Source organism: Platalea leucorodia, assembly GCF_965183815.1.
Source record: "Platalea leucorodia genome assembly, chromosome: 9".
NCBI classification, from domain to species: domain Eukaryota; kingdom Metazoa; phylum Chordata; class Aves; order Pelecaniformes; family Threskiornithidae; genus Platalea; species Platalea leucorodia.
In genome coordinates, this window is record NC_138831.1 from 5,447,726 (window position 1) to 5,459,770 (window position 12,045).

The 12,045-nt window shown below is 71.8% G+C and overlaps 2 protein-coding genes across 2 annotated transcripts; one reads left to right on the forward strand and one right to left on the reverse strand.

The window, feature by feature from the left end:
- The first annotated feature begins 2,338 nt into the window (after positions 1 to 2,338).
- Positions 2,339 to 7,033, forward strand: DALRD3 (DALR anticodon binding domain containing 3). The gene is made up of 13 exons (XM_082322407.1): positions 2,339 to 2,524; positions 2,631 to 2,917; positions 2,988 to 3,268; positions 3,524 to 3,582; positions 3,681 to 3,803; positions 4,346 to 4,416; positions 5,022 to 5,080; positions 5,421 to 5,503; positions 5,602 to 5,725; positions 5,830 to 5,888; positions 5,999 to 6,112; positions 6,324 to 6,392; positions 6,567 to 7,033. Exons 1-13 carry the CDS (start codon positions 2,354 to 2,356, stop codon positions 6,684 to 6,686), a joined length of 1,620 nt encoding a protein of 539 aa, XP_082178533.1. The 5' UTR covers positions 2,339 to 2,353; the 3' UTR covers positions 6,687 to 7,033.
- Positions 7,034 to 7,187: 154 nt separating this feature from the next.
- On the reverse strand, positions 7,188 to 11,919 carry WDR6 (WD repeat domain 6; the record flags this gene model as incomplete). The annotated part of the gene is made up of 6 exons (XM_082322406.1): positions 7,188 to 8,219; positions 8,301 to 8,419; positions 8,631 to 8,747; positions 8,955 to 9,050; positions 9,373 to 11,782; positions 11,853 to 11,919. 6 exons carry the CDS (start codon positions 11,917 to 11,919, stop codon positions 7,729 to 7,731), a joined length of 3,300 nt encoding a protein of 1,099 aa, XP_082178532.1. The 3' UTR covers positions 7,188 to 7,728.
- Positions 11,920 to 12,045: the final 126 nt, after the last annotated feature.

Here is a 12,045-nt window from a genome sequence, read left to right on the forward strand (position 1 = left end):
CCCACGGCGGGTGCCCGAGGGCCCCCTCGCCGGGGCCCGGCCGCAGAGGGCCGGAGGCGTTGGCAGCAGCGAGGGCCGTGCCGTGCCGTGCCGCCGCCGGGCGCAGGTGCCGGGGCGGGTGCCCTCCCTCGGGGACGGCTCAGGTTCCCGGGCCCCACCGGGGGCTGCTGGGCTGGCACCCAGCTCCAGCCCCACCGGGGCTTTGTTCGGAGCTGTTTCCTTTTGGCTCGGCCGCGCCGCCCTCCCCTTGGCACCCGGCCCACGGCACAACCCCAGCCTCTGCTGGCACCCCCGGCCACAACCGGCCTGGCTGCGGCTCCGGCACAGCTCCTCCGCCCCCGTCCCTGGCGGTAAGTCGCCCTCTCTCCCCTCCTTGGCCCGCCGGCCGCCCCAGGGTCGGGGTGGCGTGGCGGTGGCCCCCGTGCCCATCCCTTCGTGGCGTCGGCGCGGGCAACGGAATCCCAAAAGCAGCTGTCCCCGCTGCGCCCAGCTGCCCTGGGGTTTCGTTACCCGCGCTCCCGCCTCCGCCTCGCCCCGCGCGCCCCCCACCCCGCTGCCCGCCGCCGCCCCGCGCCGGGCCGGGCACTGGGCAAGAGCCGCTTGCCCCGCTCCGACCCCTCCGTGGGGCCGGGGCGGCGTGTGGGGGCCACGCTGGGAGAAGGAGGGGGTTGGGATGGGGGCTCTCCGGTGGTCTCGTACCCCCGACGGCTAAAAATAGCAGCTCGTTTCCTGGGGACTAACCGCCGGGGCGAGCGTGCCGAGCAGCAGCGCCGGCTGCCAGCCGCAGCGTGGATGTGGCCACCTGCACCGGGGCGGCGCAGGTCGTGCGATGCTGCCTGGGCTTCCAGCCACCACCGGCCCGCGCCGGGCTCTCCCTGGCCCCCCGCTGCTGGCAGGGGCGAGCGGTGCCCGGGCGGGATCCGTCCCTCGGAGAGAGATGGCTTTGGAATGACACGATCACTCCCGCTGAGCGGGCAGCCAGAGAGCCATCGGGGATGTCGTGTCTGTCCAAAGCTCTTTCGGCGCCTCCGAGAGCCACCCCGCTGCCAGGCCTCCCGTGGGCTGTCCTGCGGGGACCCCCGGCGCTCTGGGGATGGGGACGGATCCAGCCTGGACCCCCACCATGAGCAGTGACACGAGGTCCGGGTGCGTCCCCCCGGCCCCGGCCGGCCGGGCAGGGGTCCCGGTCGGCTCCTGCCCTGCGGACAGTCAGCAGTTGGTCTGGTGTGAGCAGCGATTCTCAGATCACCTCTTGGCTGTGGGTGGTGCAGGGAGCACCCCACCGCCGCAGGGCCCCGCGCTGCCGGGGCGGGGGGACACGGCCACCCCCCTCGGCTGGGGGCCACGGCCCCGCTCCTGCTGCGGGTTTGCAGAGCTGCCCGCGGAGCCCCGAAACGAGCCGCTGCGTTCCCGGCAGGGCCCACGCGACCGGCCGCGCTGCCGGGATCTACCCCGGCCCCCACCGTGCACGCAGGCCCCGGAGGAACCGGTTTGGGCCCTGCAGGCAGAGCGGCCCCCGGCCCATGGGGAAGGGAAGGGAAGGGAAGGGCAGGCGGGGAGGCCCTCGGCTCCCTGCTGCCGCGGCGGGGCTCGGCGCTTCCTGGCTACCCGCTCCCCGCCAAGCGGGCCCGGCGGCACGGGGCTGGGGCCGGGCCGGGCCCTCGCCCCCATCCCCAAATGGGAGCTGGCTTCGACGGCAGCCCCGGCGGGGAGGAACAGCGTTGGGCAGCCGTGCGGCGGCCTGGGGCCTCTGCTCCCTCAAATCTGCCCTTGAGACGGCCCCGCCGCGGAGGAGCCCGGCTCTGCAGGCGTCACCGCGACGGCGCGATCTGGGCTCCTTTCCACCCCCCGGGGCTGGGAGGCTTTGCCGGTGCGGCCCTCGCACCCGTCCTTCGCCGGGAGGAGGGCGCGCTCCCCGTCGCCCTTCGCCCGGCTGCGGTGGCAAACGGCGCCGTGCACGCGCCGACGGTGCTCCTCAACCCTCGCCTCAGCCGCGGCGGCCTCGCGGGTGGCGAGGATGAACGGGAAGGCCTGGCCCTGCCAGCCGCCCGGTGCCCGTGCAGCCGGGGCCTGCCCTACGCCCCCCGGTGCCGCCCAGCCCCCTGCCCGGGGCGGCCGGAGCCGCTCCCCCGCCACCGGCCCGCCGCACCCATCATGGCGGCCCCGCGCTGCCCGCCACACCCATCATGGCGCCCCCCGCCCGGCGCCCGTTCCTCCCAAGATGGCCGCCCGCGCTCAAGATGGCCGCCCGGGAGCGCTGCGCGCCGCGCCCAAGATGGCGGCCGCCTGCCAGGGCGAGCGGGCCGGCGACGTCACTTCCGTCCTGCAGACCGGAAGCGGCGGCCGGGCTCCCATGGAGACGGACGAGGACCGGCCGGGGCTGGCGGCGACGCTGCGGGCGCTGAACGGGGCGCTGGGGCGGCCCGCCGCGCTCTGGGTGAAGGAGAGCGGCGCCCGCAACCTGCGGCACCGGGACTTTCTGGCGCCGCGGGCCGCGCTGAGCGCCGCCTTCCCCGGGGGACAGGTAGGGCCGCGGCGGCGCGGGTAGGCCGCGGCCGGGGGCGGGGCCGGGGGCGCGGCCAGCGCCGCGCCACGTGCGGGCAGGGGACCGACGCCTTCTCTCCCGGCAGGTGCCCGCTGACGTCGTGGCGGGCGTGACGTCATTAGGAGGCCCGGGGGTGCTGGCGCTGCGGGGCTGTCAGGAGACGCCGGCGGGGCTGGCGGTGCAGGTGCGGCGCCCCGAGGCCTTCCGGCGCCTGCTGGGGCCCCTGCCCGCGCCGGCCCCCGCGGCGGGGGCGCAGGCGGGGTGGGTGCTGCTGCACTGCCCGGCCCTGCGCCGCCCCGCCGCCCTGCGGCCCCGCCACCTCCGCCCCCTCCTGCTGGCCGACCACCTGGCCCAGCTGCTGCGAGCCCAGGGGTGAGTGCCTCGCCGCTGCCCCGCCGCCCGGCCCCGTGCTGCCCAGCGCTCGCCTCTCCCTCTCTCGCAGGGTCGGCGTCCGCCTGGTCCCCGCCCTCGCCGAGGAGGGGAGCCGGCAGCTCCTGCGGCAGCTCCGCGTCGACTGGCCCTCCGACTCCGGTGGGTCGGCCCTCCTGGACACCGTCTCGGCCTTGAAGCGAGCGCTGGGCCGGTCCCCCTGCGCCGCAGCCTGCGAGCAGGGGCCGGGCACGGCCGCGCTGCCTGAGGATGTCGTCTGTAAAGTGCATTTGAAGAGCTTTGTGGAGCAGCAGGGCTTGGTGGGCTATGACCCCAACCTAGACGTCCTCCTCGGTGAGCCCCACGTGTACAGCTGCTCTAGCGTGACGGTGGGGGGGGGCCAAACGGCTGCAAACAGGCCTGTTTCCTTTTTTCCCCAATTGTTTTTACAGAAAATAAGGGGGTTTTAGATCCAAATTGCCCCCTCTTATTCCCCTTCAGTCAGGTTTGAGCCAGAAACGCAGACAGCCTAGGGCAGAGGGATGGTGCAGGGTGGCGGGGGGGTGGCGAACCCTCGTGTCCTGCTCTGAGCGTCCTTCCTTCTTTCAGTGACGGAGGGGAAGCTGCGGTCCCTGGCTGAGCTGCAGCAAGCCGTTCTGCAGTGCACGGTGCGTAACCCTGCAGCGCTGCCTGCCTCTCGCTTTCCAGATGTTGTTCCCTTCTGTCACACGGTAGCATTTGAGCTCCCTGCTGTGCTCTGCTGCAGGCCGGCGGCCAGGGGAGCTGCTGCAGCATCATGCACGTGGTGAGCTGCGAGGAGGAATTCCAGCAGCAGCAGCTGGATCTGCTCTGGAGGATTTTGGATCCAGGAGCCCACACAGCTTTGCAGGTGAGGAACCTCCGCCCCTCCTCACTGTGGCCCCAGCATCCTTCCGCTCAGCCAGCCTCCTTCAGTGCGGAGGCTCAGCCTTGCCCCCTTGTGAGGCTTCCCTTTCCCTTGGTGGCCCCTCCACTCTTGCCCAGGCGGCGGAGCAGCCTCTCTGCCCTTGGGATTTCATAGCATCACAGAATGGTTTAGGTTGGAAAAGACCCTTAAGATCATCAAGTCCAACTGTTAACCCAGCACTGCCAAGGCCACCACTAAACCATGTCCTCAAGCACCACATCTACCTGGCTTTTAAATACCTCCAGGGATGGGGACTCAACCACATCCCTGGGCAGCCTGTGCCAGGGCCTGACTGCCCTTTTGGTTAAGAAATTTTTCCTAATATCCAAGCTAAACCTGCCCTGGCGCAACTAAGGAGGGGGCAGGAGAAGACTGCGGGGACACAGCTGGAACAGGGCTGATTTTTAGCCCAGTTCTCCTGCACTGCGTTTTGGTGGCGCTTCTGAGTCTTTGACCCCAGCCCTGGCCTCTCCTCTCTCTTTCAGAAACACCTTGTCTGTGGGCCAGTGAAGGTGACAAACCCCTCATCGCCCATCGGGGCAGACCAGTACTTCCAGTAAGTGGGTGTGTAGCAAAGCGCCTGCTGTGCTGCTTGCCTGCCAAGGTTCCTGTGCTCTGCCTGGCCCCGTAGGCAGCCACGCCGCAGTGCTGAGCAAGCTGGTAGCGCACCGAGAGTTCTGCGCAGTCCCGCCATTCTGTTTTTCTGTGGCCTCTGGGCTGTTTTGCGAGGACTGGAGGTGCAGAACAGAAACCACAGGGCCCTCCCCAGTGGCCTCCCCCAGCCATGCTGCTTCTGGCTGTCTCAGTGCTGCCAGGGGGCTGCTGGGAGGAAAGGCTGCGGCAGGAGCTGGGCGCCGCAGCGGTGCAGGGTGGCATCTGCCTGCCTTCACGCATGAGCGGATGGCCCTGGCGTGGGGGCGGCCCCTTAGCCAAAAGGCAGAGCTCGTGCCCGGTGCAGTGGCTTCCTCGTGGCACGAAGGGCTGGCCGCGGCGTTGCTGTCCCTGCCCGGCTCCTGGAGGTTTTGTACCAGTTTTGCTTGGCCGGGTCGCTGCTGCAGCTGGGATGCCCTGCGCAGCCCGAAGGCTGGGGGAGCGCTGGGGTGCTCTCTGGGGCCAGCTCAGCCCGGGGTGGGTGGCTGTGAGCATCTGTGTTCCTCCTAGGCTCCGAAAGCGCCAGATGTACGAAGCCTCCGTGATGAAGTACGGGGAGCTTGCGCAAGGTGAGGGTTTGCTTTCTGGCTCTACGCGGGTGCTGCTTCATCCCTGTCTCCGCTGCTCCCAGGTCTGCAGCCCGCGGGGCTCTCCCCCGCACGGTGCTCCCTCTCCCCTCCGCGATGCAGCCAGGTGCTGACCTTGCTTGGGGGAAGGCGTCTAAACCGCCATGCGGGGCTCTGGCTCAGAGCGGCACCCGCAGACAGGGGCCAGGGCTGGGGACGCGTGGTGGTCCCCAGCTTCCGCCGGAGCCTCCTGGCCCTGGGGGGGGTTCCTGCCTGGGCGCTGGGGGTGACGTTACACGGGCATGGAGCGAGCTGTGTGTGATGCCACCTGCGTTCTTCACAGATGAGGCCTGGACTGAGGTGATCGATACCCTCACGGTGGCTGCCATCAGGTTTGAGATGCTGAGCACTGCTCACCGGAGTCAGGTATTGTGCTTTGCGCAGAGCCGGGGCAGGCAAGCTGCGGGAAAGGCGGAGCGGCTCTGTGCTGAGCAGCCTGGACTGCGACCTCTCCCTGCCCTCAGATCACCCTGGACCTGGACGACAGCAGCATCTCCACGAAGGGAACGAAGAGCGGCGCCTTCGTGATGTACAACTGTGCCCGGCTGGCCACGCTCTTTGACACCTACCAGCGGGCTGTGGAGCGGGGTGAGCAGCAGCCCTCCTCCGACAGCCACTCCTGGGCTGTTCCTCACGCCTGGAGCCACAGGGGCTTCTCCGGGCACAACAACAGTCTCCCACCTCCTTTCCAGGCACGTACCCACCTCTGCCACCAGCATCAGAACTGAACTTCTCCTGCCTCCGGGAAGAGGTGAGTGCTGAGAAGGGGAATGTGGGGACCTGCATGCCCTCAGCTCCGGCGACGGCTGCTGCTGGCCCGGGAGGATTCGGCCCTCTCCGACACACGTAATCCTTTCACAGGGCGAATGGCTCCTGCTCTTCAACTATCTCCTGCCCTTCCCTGAAGTCCTGCAGCAGGCAGCGCAGCTGCCCGCACCCACCAAGGGGATCCGGATCACAGCCAACACAGAGACGGCAAGTGCCACGTGCTGTAGCACCCATGGGTGCTGCTCCAACAGTCGCAGCCCAGGGCAAGGCTACGGGCTGGCAGGGTGCTGCGACGCAGGGGCGGTGCCAAGGGAGAAGACTGCAGGACCCCTGGGGCTCCTCCTGCTGTGCTTGGGGTGGGGAAGGGCTCAAAACCAGCCAGACCCTGCTGTGCCAGCAGAAGCTCTCTGTCTTGCAGGTGTGCAAGTTCCTGATCCAGCTCAGCATGGATTTCAGCTCCTACTACAACCGGGTCCACGTCCTGGGGGTAAGTCAGATGTCCCAGGCCTGCAGTTGTGGGGCAGCCGCGTGGGGAACGGGCTCCGGGGTGCCAGCAGTGTGATGCAGCCCCGCAAGGATGCGTGCACAGGGTGCTCCTAGGGCCAGCCTGTCAAGGGGCAACGTGGCCACCAGCCCCAAGTCGCTGCCTTTCTCCCCGCAGGAGCCGTTCCCTCACCTCTTTGACCAGATGTTTGCCCGCCTCCGGCTGCTGGGAGCGGTGAGGGATGTGTTCCACAGCGCCCTGGCGACTCTGCACCTCCCTCCTCTCAGCCAGATCTGAGCCACCGCCGAAGAGCCGCGCCACGGTGCGACAGGCACCGGGACAACGCGCCACGAGGGGAAGGACGGGGCGCGTCCTCCCTGGAGGGCGGTCAGGCAGGGAGCCAGGGCATGCCTCAGCCCCACGCAGGTGCTTCCCCTCCTGCTGCCACATTTTGAGGGTTCGGCTACATGCACCCCATGGCTGTGCCCTGCGTGGGAGATGGGGGCGGTTGCCACGTCCGCACCAGCAGATGGGAGGATGCCTGCGGCACCCTGCGAGCCGGGCTGGGGAGCACTGGGGGAGGCAGCGCCGGAGACCAGGGCACCACAAAGCCAGGCACCAACCTCGCTTCCCTAAAAACTGTTTATTGAAGGTGGCTCCATGCTGGCAGGGAGCTCCTGAGGCTCAAGGCCCCCATCGGGCCCTGGGCCAGGCCCTGATACCAGGGTCCAATACACTTGTTGCTGGACCAATGCTGGGGCTACGTGCAGCCGTTTGTCCTTCCCTGTGCTCCGACTGTGCCTCAGCGTGAGGCGGCACTGAAGGGCTGCTCTGAGGGGCGCTGGCACAGTCCCCAGCGCCGCAGGGGCAGGGCTGTCACAGAGGGCCCTGTCCCAGGGAACAGGAGGCTGCAGCCTGCCAGGTGCCGCACCGGCGCCGGACTGATCCCCTCAAGCTGCCAGGGCTGGGCACGGCGCTCAGCGCCCTCCCAAGCAGGTTCCTCTCCGGAACCAGGGCTGAAAAGCCCGGGCGTGGATCCCTCACACCTCGGGGAGGAGGAACTTCGCCTGGGCAGGGTGGGCCAACGACCCCGCTCCTCCTTTACTGCCTGGGGAGCTGCAGGCTTGTCCAGGAGGGGTCACGTCTGCTTTCTCCCCTGAGGCCGCCAGCCTTGAGCACCCCAGACGTGGCTGTGCTGTCCCCGAATGAGCCCAGCACGCCTGTCCCCTCAAGAGGGGACACATCAGCACGCAGGCTGGGACAGTGCCTGCGGTGACGGGCAGAGCACAAGCGCAGGGTGCCCTCCCCAGGCAGGTGGGGAGCAGGGTGGGAGCTCCCATTACTGGGGAGCCTCCGGCGGAAGGGGCTCGGGGGGGGCCGTGCCGCGCAGCATCTCCAGGCCCTGCCCGCAGAGCACGCAGTAGTACCGCAGCTCCCCCCCGGCCTCCGCCACCTCCCAGCAGTCCAGCTCGGCCAGGTCGGGAACGTGGAAGAAAGTGGTGCTGAGCGCATCCAGCCCGCCCGGGCCCCGCTGCCACAGCGTCAGGCGCTGGTCCACCGAGGCAGAGAGCAGCAGGTCCGGCCGCAGCACCCGGATCCCCGTCACGTGGGCGGCGTGGGCGCAGGGCCTGGCCACCCGCTGCAGGAGGCGCAGGCAGGTCCCCGCCGCGGCCTCGCCCCCGCCCAGGGCCACCTCCAGCAGGCAGACGTGGATGGAGCCGTCGTCGCTGCCGCTGGCCACCAGGTACCGTCCCTCCGGCGTCTCGCGGACGTGGAGGCTGTTCACGCCGCAGCTGTGGGCCGTGACGGTGAGCAGCGGGGCGCCCAGGGCTGGGGAAACAGGCTCGGTCAGGAGAGCGACGCTCACCTTGGCCGGAGACGCAGAGCCGAGCCGACGGCAGCTGCACCTACCCAGGGGCTGCATCTCTCCCTCCGCTCGGTGCAGGGCATCCGTCGCACGCGCAACGGGGCCGGTGATGTCCCAGAAGGCGAGGCTGCCGTCGGTGGCTGCGCTGCACAGGAGGTGCCTCCTAGAGGGGAGGCGTTGGGGGAGCCCCCGGCTGCAGCCCTGCGACAGGCAGCCCCGAAGGTCCCCACCGAGATCCGGGGAGGTGGCAGAACAGCCCCCGCAGACCCATTTCTCCTTTCCCTCCACCCGCTGAGCTGCCAGCTGCCACCCCTGCGAGGATGAACGCTTCTCCCCAGAGCCCTGGTGGTCGCAGCACAGCGTTCAGGGCTCACCTCTCCCCTCCTGCCCGCGTGTGCGGGAATGCCTCCACCTTCAGCACGCAGCGCTGGTGGTGAAACGACTCCGCCACCAGCACCAGCTTCCGAGCGGCCTCCAGCAGCCCAAAGACCCTGCGTTGGAGCAGAGGGCAGTCGGCCACGGGAGAAGGGGGCTCCCAGCACCTCTGTCCCCACTTCCCACCACGCGCCATCCTGCTCCCGGCTCAGGGCCGGCCACGTCCATGGCAGCAGCCTTCCCCACGGAGCCGGCTCTGCTCCCGTCTGCCGTTGCCAGCCCCAGCTCCGTTCTCCCTGCCAAGCCCCACAACAGCTCCTCACCGGACCGATCCATCGCTGCAGGCGGCAGCCAGGAACTTCCAGGGCGTCGGCGGCTGCTCGGAGCTGGTCCCGGGCAGGACTGAGAGCGACATGTACCTGCAGCAAACACGCGACGCTCACCGACGTCTCGGTGACACCTGCGGCCCCGGGGAGGCGGGCGGCGCAGCAGAGCAGCCCGAGCCCAGCGCGGGACGCAGCTCCGCGCACTCAGAGGAGGCAGGAGGAAAGACTGAGCCTTTCCCTAACCCCAAAAGCCCCTCCAGGCCCAGCCGCTGGGCAACGTACACTAGAGCCGAGCCGGCTCCTTCTGCCTGCAGCCACGCAGAGCAGCTATCCCAGCGGAGGCCGGCGCAGTTCACAGCGCCCTCCCGGACCACAATCACCGCTAATCCTGCCTCAGGCAGTCCCCGAGCATCACCTCGTCTCCGGGTCCATCTTGACAAGCTTGTGCCTGTTCTTCTTCCGCTCCCAGTGCTCGTCCAACCGGTGCGAGGCCACGTGGATGACCTGGCAGGCCACGGCGCTCTCAGAGGCTGGGTCCCCGGCACACAACAGCCGGTAGCACTCGATCTGCGCCCGGCCGCCCGCAGAGAAGAGCAGGGCAGACAAGCCCTCGTCGCCGGGTCCTGCGGGGCCGGCCAGCGCCAGCGCCCTCACGCTGGAGATGTGGTCGCTGAGCCGGGCGAGGGGCACGGCCGCCCGGGAGTGCTCGCTGAGCGCCAGGACGCAGGCCGTGGTGTCCTCGCTGCCGGTGACGAAGACGTTAACGGCGGCGCGGCCGGGCACCTCCACCGCCCCCAGGCGCCGCACGCAGGCGATCTCCCGCCCGTGCAGGGACGCCAGGAGCACCTGCTGCTCGCAGGGCTCGGCCTCGCGGCGGTACAGCATCACGTCCCCGCTCTTGATGAAGGCGAAGGCCTCCACCGAGGGGCTGCTGCAGTAGCTCCAGGAGCGGTGCCCCCCGCCGCAGGGGACGCAGTGCAGGTTCTCGCCGGTCCTGCTGCTCCACACCACAAAGTTGTCAGCGTGAAAGCCCAGCACGAGCAGGTCCCCATCTGGGGTGAAGCGCAGCTCCTCGATCCACTGCAGCCCTTTGCAGGGCCTGTGCTTCCGCAGGACCTCCAGCTGCTGGCCCTGCAGGCGGAGCTGGCGGTAGCAGCCGTCCCGACCGGTGCTGTAAATGTAGCCCCCGTGGCAGGTCACCGAGGTGACCCCTGTCTTCCCGTGGAGCCCGAAGAGCACGGACAACGGGGCCTCGAGGGGGAGAGCCCCTCTGTGCGACAAGCAAGAGGGCTCCGACTCGCCACCGGAGTCCTCGCCGGCTGGGTCGGTGCCGCAGTCGGCAATGCTGCCGTCGGCGATGCCGGTGCTTTCCGCAGCCCGCGCCGGGGAGCTGCTGCAAGGGAAGAGGAGGAGGGAGCCCCGGCGGTCCCCGCAGACCAGCAGCCCTCCCTGGGGCGGGAAGGCGGCGCAGGTGTGCCAGCGCTGCTTGCAGGGGGGCAGGAGATAGCGCCCCATGAGCCGCGCCCGCGGCGCCCGCCCGGGGCGGTGGGCGACGTCCAGCCAGAGCATCTCCCCGTCGGGCCCGGAGGCCAGGAGGGCGGCGGTGTCGGGGGGCTGCCCGGGGCGGGGGGCCCAGCTCAGCCCGCGCACGGCCCCCTCGAACAGCCCCAGCGCGGCGGCGGCCCCGGGCCGGCCCAGGGCGAAGAGGAGGAGGCGCCCGTCGCCGCCGGCCAGGGCGCAGAGCGCCTCGGCCCCGCCGGGGAGGGGGGCGGCCGCCAGCACCCCCCGGGCCCCGCCGGCGGCGGCGGGGGGCAGCACCGGCACCCAGCGCCCCGCCGCCGCCTCGTAGGCCGCCAGCCCGCCCGCCTCGCCCAGCGCCAGCACCCGCCGCGGCCCCGCCAGCAGCACGGCCCGCGGCCGTGCCGGGGCCCCCAGCGCCGCCGCCGCCGGGGCCGCCCGCCGGGGCCGCCAGAGCCGGACGCCGCCGTCGTCGCCGCCCGTGGCGAGGCAGCCGCCGGCGGGGCGCAGGGCCAGGGCGCGGAGGGCCCCGCGGTGCCCCCGCCGCGCCCGCCGCACGCCGCCGCCGCCGTCCCACTCCAGGCAGGCGCCGTCCTCCCCGGCGCTGACCGGGCACGGCCCCCGCAGCGCCACGGCCGCCACCCGCGCCCCGTGCCCGTAGCAGACCAGCAGGCAGCAGCCGGTCCCGGCCCCGGCCCCGTCCCCGTCCCCGCCGCCCAGCTCGCCCACGGCCCAGAGCCGCACGCTGCGGTCCTCGGAGGCGGAGGCCAGCAGCCCCCGCGCCGCCGCGTAGCAGAGCGCCAGCACCGCGCCCCGGTGCCCCAGCAGCCGCCGCCGCGGGGCGGCCGCCGCCGCCGCCCGCCACACCACCACCGCCCCCGCCGCCGTACCGGCCGCCAGCGCCAGCCGCCCCCAGCCCGTCCCCGCCAGCGCGGCGCAGCGCAGCGCCCCGGCCCCGCCGCAGCTCGCCCGCCGCAGCCAGCGCCCCCCGCCCCGCCACTCGTAGATGGCCACGGTCCCGCCGCCCAGCGCCAGCGCCAGCCGCCCGCCCGCCGCCCACCGCGCCTCCCACACCCGCGCCCCCAGCTCCCGCGCCGCCCCGCCGCCGCAGCCCGCCAGCCGCCCCCCGCCGCGCCGCACCGCCAGCACCGCCAGCCAGCGCCCGCCGAAGGCCGCCACCCGCACCACCGCCCCGCCGCCGCCGGGCTCGGCCCGCAGCCCCTGCACGCTGGCCTCACGCAGCACGATCCGCCGCCCCGCCGCCGCCCCGCCGCTCAGCCGGAACGCCGCCACCTCCGGGCCCGTGCCTGCGGGACACCGCGTCAGCCGCCGCCGGCTCCCTCCCGGCCCCGGCCCCGGCCCGGCCCCGGCGCTCACCCGCCAGCAGCACGTCCCCCGCCACCTCCAGCGCCGTCACCGGCGCCACCAGCGCCACCGACTCCATCTTGGCGGCACCGCCGTTCCGCCCCGCCGCTCATTGGCCCGGGCCCCGCCGTTCCGCCCCGCCGCTCATTGGCCCGGGCCCCTCCGCCCCGCCCCCGCCCGCCGCTCATTGGCCCGGGCCGCGCCG